Source organism: Amblyomma americanum, chromosome 2 (assembly GCF_052857255.1).
Source record: "Amblyomma americanum isolate KBUSLIRL-KWMA chromosome 2, ASM5285725v1, whole genome shotgun sequence".
Classification (NCBI taxonomy): Eukaryota; Metazoa; Arthropoda; class Arachnida; order Ixodida; family Ixodidae; genus Amblyomma; species Amblyomma americanum.
Window position 1 is genome coordinate 102,136,701 of NC_135498.1, and position 10,543 is coordinate 102,147,243.

The window sequence follows — 10,543 nt, forward strand, 5'->3', positions numbered from 1 at the left end:
CCAGCACTAGGCTATGAACGTCAAGCATTCCCTGAACCGCTGGACTGCCATCCCATTGCTGTTCGGACAGCCAGTAAATCGGCAGCCGACGCCGTTCTCCTGTCATGCGTCGTTCGCCGGCGTTCGGCTTCCAGGAGTCTCCTTCGCCGCTCTGTAGCAGGCGTCTTCAAAAATACCTCCATGTGTCCCGCCCTTTATGGAGGCCTTCATTGAAGTTCTGCCGTGAAGCACATCGGCGAGCCGGAAAAGATTTGTGATGCGTGCCATAGTATCGTCCGGACGCCACAGGCGACCAGGATAGGTCCCCGCTGGAGACCTATTTACTGAAGAAGGCGAAGTTGCAAGAAATCCCGAATGTCATGGCATATCATCCGAGCACCGGGCTGACTTAAAACACACATTTTCTTCTTTTACTTCACAGAAATCCATTGCCATGTTGATTCGTAAAATACGGTATTTTTATTCAGCCTTTCAGAAGATATGAAAGTCGCAAAATTTGGCCACTATTGTCTAAACAAAAAAGAGATAACGAAAAAGAAACTAAAACGACACCCAACAAGGAAGCTTCATTCCAGTCTTGTAGCAGTAGCCACGTGTGCAGAAGCCCATGGGGCAGATGTAGCGTGTTTCGTTTTGCATAGTGAATGCTGTTTCTTTAGTAATGTTCTGTAAAGAAAATAAGAGAATTTGAAGGTTGATTCGTCATTTTGAGTAATAATCTATTAGCAGTGACTTCACTCTAGTAGCAGTACCATAAAATTTATCGCAAGGCATCACGAATCACTGGCCGCCGGGGTGGCTCAGTGCATACTGTGCCCGCTTGCTGACCGGAAAGACGCGGGTTCGAACCCGGCGTGGCAGTCACATTTCGACTGAGGTGAAATGCTAGACGCCCGTGTGCTGTGCGACGTCAGTGAATACTAAAAACCTCAGGTGGTCGAAATTATCGGGAGCCTGCCGCTACGCCGTCTCTCATAGCCTGAGTCGCTTTAAACCAACCAATCACCAGAAAAACGTACGCTCTGCAGAGCGCGTGACCTGCGATGCTGCCGACACGCAAAAGACCGAACGCTGGCATCAAGCACTCAGTCTCGCCCGAACCTTTCTCGTCGCGCACACTACGTTACTGAATCAGGATATACCTATACGTATCGCGCTTAACCTTTACGACAAACGGCGAAGGGGGCGCTTTCGCTATCACGCGACTAAGGCTCCTTTGTACTGAGTAAGCAGCGCATTTTTTTCATGTGGACACTCGCTCTCCTCGTGTTCGGCGAAAGTGATTTTTTTTATATTTCACTGGCTGTTTTCAAATGCCGGGTAAGGAATTACGATAGGAAATCGTTTCCAGAAAAAACTGGTCGGCTGTTCCTTAAGGTATGACGCCACCTTTACATGAAAAAAAAATTTATGGCCCATTAAAGCAGTTCGTTGTCTGCTTAAGAGGGACATTGCTTTAGCCGTACCAAATATTAAAACAATACAAAACTCATTTTCATTGCTGAAAAATGTGCTACATATATATATATATATATATATATATATATATATATATATATATATATATATATATATATATATATATATATATATATATATATATATATATATATATATATATATATATATATATATATATATATATATATATATATATATATATATATATATATATATATATATATATATGATTCCAGCAGTGATATCTTCAATCTAGTTTTCTGGAAGGCAAATTTCTTTTGTACATATATACATAAAGGCGTGAGCTATGAACTGAAGAAAAATAGTTATGATACCATCACTTGTCATTGTGCAATAGTAGAATGAGCAAAAGCAAAGGTGTTTGTTCAGGCATCTTTTCACAAAAAATGCAGAAGTCAGTAAACAAATTGCTTGATTTTACTTATTGTGGTTCATTGCACAGCTAGATACGTAATAAATAAGTGTACGAAGTTTCATTAAAAAAGTGTACAGGTATAACGATAGGATTTCTCGCTTAAGACTGAAAAGAATTAGAAAAAATGCGATCAGCATCAGGCGTCACAGCGTTAGCGGATGTTTTACCGGACGTATGCTCTAAGAATAAGAGAGTCCTATGGGCAGTCTGGGTTACGCTGTAAAAATAAAATAAGCGGCCGACAGCTTTTCCACATTAAACTAAAGTAAAACAGTCTTTAATAGGCTATCTATTTATCAACTTCGGCAAAAATGCAGAGCTTTGCAGAAGAATCTGGAATGATTTCTCAGATTTGTAGCAAAAGTGTTTAACTCAAATTTCGAATTATGGGGCGCTACAGCAACGCTGTTGCGCAGGATGATGAAACCGCACGCACATAGATTAGCAGCAATGAGGATGCACGTCACGTTGAAGACAGTTATACACTACGCACTATTTTCACACTACACTATGAAGTAATCTCAACACACACCGCATTTATAAATACCCTGAAAAAATGCTAATTTGGCACCAACTTTTTCTGTAAAATGAAAAAAATTGTGTTCATGGATAAACTATAAGTTAATGCTGCTGAGAAAATATGCATGCTGAAATAAATTCAAATTCATCCGCAAAACTAATGTACATGTCTTTTCGCTATCTGCGCGCACTAAACAATAGGAAAAAGCTTGTGTAGCGGGAAAGAATTGTAGACGCCAGTAAATGACAGTGCCCAAGCCAGGGCCATGCACATCAGTCACGGGCGCATATATACATTATCTATATGCTTACTTGAAATGCAAAACAACTTTGATGGACAAAAAGTTTTTTTTCTTCCCAATAGCGAAGCAGCGGCAGTGATAGCTGTACCGCACCTTCCCTCTCTACCTCGACACTGTTAACAACATCTAAACAACATACCTTAAGGACATGAATCCGGAATATGCGTACATTCTATAGAGCGCTGGTTCCTCGCCTCAAAGGGTCCATACGGACAGCCACGTCAGAATCGCATGCGCACGATCTTGAGCAATTATTCACAGCCAGCCTCCTATTGAAATTGCAATTTCATTTGTCGGATGTCATTTTTTGGAATGCAGATTAATCTGCCTGACAAGACCTCGGCTCCCAGTAAAGAAATCAGATATATAAATGCATTTTCAGGAAAACTGTTTGGCAGTTTTTACAAAGAAATACCTCCAGCAATAAAAAACAATAGCTAGCGAGTCTATTCGGATGGAAATATTCTGTTGAATGATGAATTAAATAACAATGCACCAGGATCCAAATATAACATACCAAAAAATAGACACAAAATATATATCAGATTCAAGCAGTTGGAAGAAACCAACCGTTCAAAAATCCTCAGATAAGGTGCAGACGACTATTGTTCTGTTGCCCGAGTAAAAGCACGCAGCATCCCAAGCGGCCACTAAGTGGAAGCCGGGATTTTCGGTTACACAAAATCACGACGATGACATCGTTTGTTCATAGTGAAAGTGCTCCATTGAGATCTCGCTGCGACAACTTACCACGCACTCTCTCCATTGATCATAGGGCATGGTATAATTTTCGCAGTAAACCGTGCATCCGATGAGCACCTGTTGAAATAAATGTCGAATGATGCAAGACACTCCCACATGATTCGCCCTTTGTCGGGCGAAATGACCACAAGTGAAATCCGAACCGCTACACCTGCTCGTAGAAGCACCAAGTCAAAGGCATTTTCCCTTAGCAACAGCTGTTAGTTATCCAACAGATGAACCAAGAGTTTTTAAAATGAAATTATAAGTGGACGCCGAACACACTACGGAAATCATTATTCGCAGGTACTTAAAAAGTAGGTGCTTAAACCTCAAGGCGTAGCTTTGAAGCGACTAAATGGACAAGTAATTTTACCTTCTCTAAGCGCCCATGTCTTGGCAACCATTTCCCTCCACCCTGTTTTACTTTCTTCACAGAGAAAAGTTCCAGCGACTCTATTGCGCAGTGCTAGAGAGTTATTGTATTCATATCGGAACAAAGACTTGGTTGTCATTCGTGCGCGCGTTATGCGCGCAGCCAAAGTCATAATTGCGGAAGACATTGGTTCCCGAAAGCCCATATCTGTGCTCTGCTTTGGTTATAACAATGTCCAGAGATGAGAATTTTTAGCGTTTCGCAAGTGAGATCTGTTCCTTCAACACGGCAAAGGTCAAAGATAGCTCTCTGAGCACTGGCTGCGAACTACATTAGACTGAAAAATTCGCAAACCTGATCTCCGTCCGTATTTGCGACGTACACTCGACAAGATTGGTCAGATGATTCTGAAAGAAAAAGAAAGAACAAGCACCCAAAAAATATAGTGAACTGTTGGTAACAGGGTGAAGTAGGAAGAAACAGTAATCTATCGATGCGAGAATGTGTTAACTTATATTTGCACTTTGCAGCGTCTACAGCATTGTGACCGTTCATTTCTGTCCGTCCGTACTGCTTACGCGATCACCCGATACTAGCAAATTTGACACTTTTCTCACTGCGCTGTCTGGCGTCCACGGTAAGGTGGAATTCATTATACTTACTTAACGATGTTGTCGTTATCTGTTTTCTGAAATGTCGGCTGAAGTACATTTCACGTCTTGATTACGACTTGGATGTCGCTCTTCCACATCTGTTCTCCAATCTGTTCTCTTTTTATCTGTTAATGCTACTCCTGCTAGTTTCCCCTTACATAACTGTCTCACCGTGCAGGGATTATCCGACCGGTATTCAGCGTTTTTTGTTGCTTTTATGTTTAAACCAATAGGTTATCGGTAACAGGATACTCCGGTCATCAAATACGTTCATTCCTCGGACATTAACCCATATATATATATATATATATATATATATATATATATATATATATATATAAATATATATATATATATAATGTGAAGCTGTGTGTACTTGTGCGCTTTTTTTGTGTACATAGAAACCACTGCTACTAAAGCGCCGACAACGAATAGCACGAAGAACAGAAGAAATCGCTACAGAATACCTCTCTTCTCTCTCTCGATATATATACATATATATATATATATATATATATATATATATATATATATATATATATATATATATATATATATATATATATATATATTAGCAGACAAGGTAAAGCAAATGAGGGGCTCGTTTGCCAAACCTTTGATGGGAGCAACAGTCACCGAATCTAAGGTGCAGAGGGGAATATTTAATTTTTTTTAATGTGTACTGCTGATCAGTGGGTTAATAACACTTACATTAATCTATCGCGTAAAGGAAGTTATAACGCAGCAGAAGAAAAAGCCATGCCGTCGGTGGGATCCGAAGCCACGACCCCCGAATATCGCGTCTGGTGCTCTACCAATTGAGCTACGGCGACGGCTGCCCAACCTGCTGTCATGGGTATTTACGTTTACTGGGTGTAAGCGAACCTTGAGAGTGTGTACCAGCGCCACCCGCGTCCACAGCGAATACCGCGAGTGTGACACGTGGGACGTCATCCAACGGCGAGGGCGGAAACTGTGCGAAAGCCCTCTTATGCTACTTATGGAATCAAGACTGCCAGAACCGAGACCTTCGTTAAGCTATTAGCAGATAAGGTTAAGGGAATGAGAGGTTTGTTTGACAAACTTATGAAGGGAGCCAACAGTCACTGAAACCAAAGTGCATATCTTTATATATATATATATATATATATATATATATATATATATATATATATATATATATATATATATATATATATATATATATACACTCGAAAATGGCTGGTCCTCCAGCCGAAACGTCGGGAATTAAATCCTGTTATGTGTATTCAATTTTTGGTGATTATATATATATATATATATATATATATATATATATATATATATATATATATATATATATATATATATATATATATATGCACGCAGGATCATTAGCGTTCTGTGTTTATTGCTTGGCGGGAAAAACGGTGTTCCTCACTGGGGAGCGTAGCCTGTTCGTGTGCAATTCAGTGATCTGAAAGTCATAACCATATCAGAAGGACAGAAGGGATACATGCCAAGGCGGTAAATTCAAAGTAACAAAATTTGGACAAGCCCAGGGCTTGGTCGCTTTTATATTAGAAAGTCTAAGTAAGAGTTACCGGGTTTTCGTATCGAAGCAGTTTACTTTCTTCACTTGGAAGGCAATATAGTTTGGTTTCATGAAGTCTGTAAAACGTACCCATCGGTCTGTGCAATATTGTGCTACCTAGCACAATATTGCAGGTGTCTGTACAACAAGGTTCCAATGAAAATCTATACTGCACAAACTGTTGCAAGTGTTCCTCCAAGCACTGCAGCGAATTATGACAACTTTCTCGCCGTTTTTTCACAGTAATCCTTTATACGGGAAGATTACGCAAAATTGCAACTTCTGCCGTATCTCTAGCGCAGAAAAATTCGGCAGAACAGCATGATAAAAATTAGATAAGTCATATTAAAACTGCGCTAACAGGACAACAAGAAGAGGCACGAACCGGAACGCACCTATTCTTGTTGTCCCGTCTTCTTCGCGCAGTTTTAATATGACTGATTTGGAGAACCAACTAGGCCAACTTCATGCCTTATTGAAAAAAATGAGCCGGTGTAAAAAAAGCACGCTGAAGAAACAGTACAGAGACAAAAAGCGCACTGAAAAAACAGCACGACGACAGAACAGCACACGGAAATCAACAGCGCGACGACAAAACACCGCAGTATGGTGCTGCTTTGTTTGAAGAGAACGCATGGCAGAATTAACGGTTATGCTCTCTTCACTTACATGGACTTAACGGTGTAGTTTTTTCTGCATTATTCAAAACAGAATCTGAGGAACTCGGTCATTAAATTGGTCCGGATATCCGTCAGCTTTAATTTTAACGATTGTGCTTCTACTCTTTAACCCACCTTGGAGGGTAAATTTTTGGGAGCTGACCTCCAGTGAGATGCAGGGCGAATGCTCACTTAATTATATTCGAGTACCAAGAGTCATTGTGGTTCGATGCTGAAGCATTAACCGTATAAAACTCGAGCCACTAGACAATACCTAAATGACAGGTTTCGTTGTCGTACTTTACGCAACCAGATAATGAAGATTTTGAAAAAATAAAGGTCTCAGGAAGAAAAGCATTATATGACAGTCTTCTTAAGTACTGTGCCTTACTATATGACCTAACCTAACCTAACAACATCTCTTCCGTATAGATTACGCTTTACCCTTTGCGATTATAAATGAAAATTCTCAACTCCCACAGCGCTTCCAGGTATTACTCTGCGCTGTTTTGTCGTCGCTCTGTTTTTCTTTGTGCTCTACTGACGTAATACTGCGTTTTCCATGTGCTGTTCTGTCATTGTGCCAGTTTTGTATGCGTGACGCGTGCTGTTATCTAAAGTGCTGTTTTTTTTGTATCCACCTCTTTCACACGTTAGTTACTCGGAGACTATTAAGTGAAGAAGAGCTTGAGCATGAAGGCCCGCTTTTGAGGAAGACCCCTGTTCGGACCTAGTACACCGCACATGTGCCGCAGAAGCAGTGCGGGAATGACGCTCTGAACTTTTGCGACAAGGACGGCAAAATCACGACCTATGTGCCAGTGTAGCAGAGCATAGTCTCCAACCATGGCAAGATAGAGGGATGCGTTAGGTTGAAATTATGGTCTTGCGTGAGCCCGACAACAACCGGAACCTAAGATGCGCGCAGCCGAAGATGCCAGGCGGGGAAAGCAAGGAGACTTTGGCGGGACCACCTCGTCCTTCCAGCGGCAACTTAATCTGAACGCCGTTGGCTCAGCCTGCTGGGCTTCTGATGGACTCTGGTTTCTCATTGAGACAAGCTACTTTCTATCCTGGCTTGAGGTGAGAACACACACTCAGGGCCAGTGGATTTTCGAGGCAGACAGCGCCAGAAAGGAGGGGGCGTTTGGATCGTGATATTTAGTAATGATCGTAGCTGCGCGGTGAAATATGATGCGCATTTCAATGGTGGCGGTGCGTTTCATGGCGGGCTTAGCAAGGTCACCCCATCTCGACGACGGCAAATTTACATGGACTGCTCGGGAGGCAAGATCGCGCTTGCGCACAGAAAAAAAGAAGAGCTTGATAAGGGTCGAACATAATCCGCTCATCGAGCTTTATCTGGATCATTGGCGAATTCAGAACACAAATCCCAAAATCAACATTGTGCTTTACCTCTGCCACTCGGCATGTATGACGAAAGTGCGGCTTGCGACTATGGCGTAGGGATAAGAGCGAACAACCTTAAAAAGAGGGCTACTGTTTAGTAGCCCTTAAGGGAGAAATCGAGCGCGTTGCAATCCGGCGGGGATTTTTTTAACATAGCCTTCAGATGGGGCGGAAATATGATCCCTGTTTGCCCTACCTATGTAGATAGGCTGGTGTCGATTATGTTCAAATCGACTGAAATGAAAAATTTGTAAACTGTGCAGTTTAACATACCAAAGTTATATATGGGCCATCAGGGACGTCGTATAGTAGAGGGCTACGGATTAATGTACATCACCTGGCATTTTCTAAGGCAAACTCACATGGCACAGCACAATGGCATTTATGAATTTCGCCGCCTGAATTCAAAAAATACATCCGCCGCGGCCGGGATCAAACCCGCGATTTTCGGATTCGCAGCCAACGCTAATGCCACTGTCACATCGCGGCGGATCGAGTGTATTTCTTCAAGCAAAGTGCTTGAATGATAGATTTAAAATGAATCCAGTCCATAATTTTGGTCACAATATCCTTACCGTCGTCTTCCAAGTCATAGTCGCTGGAGGCATTTGCGACAGGTGTGCCTTCGGTGTAATCCTCACTGAACACATTCGCGGGAGTTGTGCAGGACGTGGTAGTTTCTGTAAATGTAAAATAGAAAAAAAATTTCGTGGCTTGGATGTACTATGAACTTTTCAGATATAGCCTGAGACCACCTATGACAGTGAGTACCACACAGAAACAAACTTAAGTTTTTCGTTTGGCCTTGTAATTTAACTGAAATTTTAAGCTCATGTTCAAAAGCTAAATACAAAAAAGGAAAGAAAGAAGCCCAATGAATAAATCAAGCTATGTACACCATAGGTTCACTTATAAGGCGCTATAGTGATATAAGGCGTACTCTCTACTGTACTCGCAGTAATTCCTGGATCTTCAGCTAACAGAATCCACGGGAGCCCATCAATACACCTGCCTTCATGTTCACTCTATATCTGACATGAATACGAAACTGCAATAAGGTATTCATGGTAATCATGGTTGCTAACCGCGTTCACAATAAGAAATTCCGCTAAGACTTCAAGTGAGTGAAGTTAACACGGGCCACTTGAAAAAAATTAAGACTTTACCCATCGAAAGGGCTTTCTTTATATGAATAAAAGACAGGTATTAAAAAGTATCGTTTTATTTATAAAGAGTTATCGGCTTTTTCTTCCAGAGTTGTTTAACTCATACTTAAGGGGTACGTGGTACTGATGATGCTTTTCAGACATTTGCCTTACGTCACGCGTGTCGATCACTTCAGCGCGTTTAGCCGGTCACAGGTATTACGCTGAGAGTTTCTGCCAGAGCATTCTAGCATAGCGGTCCCGTCTACCGCTACCGTACACCGCTAACATTGCATGCGCAAGTGGTCCAGAAAGGCCAGGGGCGGGCGCACTTCCCCTCCTACATGCTGTCTATGCATGCGCGCTGCTGGTGGCTGTCAGTGCCATTGTACGGTAGCAGTAAACGATAGCATTATCTCAAACTTCCAATTATGTCGTGCCCGAAAATCTGCTTGGAAATCTTGCATTGTCATTCGACTCTTAAATAAAATGCTCATCTTCTCACTTGCACAGGAGAGTAAGGGATTCAGGTTCAACTCTCTAATGTTTTATAGCATCCCTTCAAAAACACATAATGTTACCTCGAAGCGACTACAAAAGGATGCTGTTTTAAATGGTGGTCATAACTTCATGCGCTCTGGTTACCATGTACCATGCCCAATTGTGTGCGCTGCTTACATTTGGTATAGAGTGCTAGAAGCTTCCAGTTGCGAGTGTTAGGAATAAATAAAAAGAACTATTGCTGAAACTTACCTTCTAGGTTACTGTCACTCTGGGTAAATACTCTAGCGGACACTGCAAAAGAAATTCCATGCTTAACAAAGAAATATCTTCCCCGTCCTCCAATTTCCATGGAACAAAAGTCACACCTCCAGGGCACTTACCATTAGACATACTTCTGGCGAAAAATATGTCTGCCAAATATTCTAATGTTTGCGCGCAATGATATAGAGGGCTTGAACGCAAACCAGGTATGAAAAAATCTCTGGCTAAGCCTTTACAAACCCATTCAGCTATCGTATTGCTATATATAATTTAGGCCTACGGACCAAGAGGTTGGCAGGAACGGGCGATGCAGAGCGCTCCGCTCTCTACCGCGTAAATCAATGAAACGAGCACTAGGTTCCACCAATGCTTTGAACAACAGGCTTCAATATCGAACAAGTTCGTGAGTACCCAGGTTGCAACATGAACGCAAACAACGCCACCGCAAGCTAGAATACACAGAAACTGCACTATCAGTTTTTCTTGCTTGTAGTTCTGCTGTC

The 10,543-nt window shown here is 41.7% G+C and overlaps 1 protein-coding gene across 1 annotated transcript; it reads right to left on the reverse strand.

The window, feature by feature from the left end:
- Positions 1-436: 436 nt before the first annotated feature.
- On the reverse strand, positions 437-10,169 carry LOC144119943 (uncharacterized). Its single transcript, XM_077652443.1, has 6 exons — positions 10,160-10,169; positions 10,029-10,070; positions 8,706-8,810; positions 4,190-4,242; positions 3,469-3,537; positions 437-666 (listed from the first exon to the last, which is right to left on the reverse strand). The coding sequence occupies exons 1-6, from the start codon at positions 10,167-10,169 to the stop codon at positions 541-543; spliced, it is 405 nt and encodes a 134-aa protein (XP_077508569.1). The 3' UTR covers positions 437-540.
- Positions 10,170-10,543: the final 374 nt, after the last annotated feature.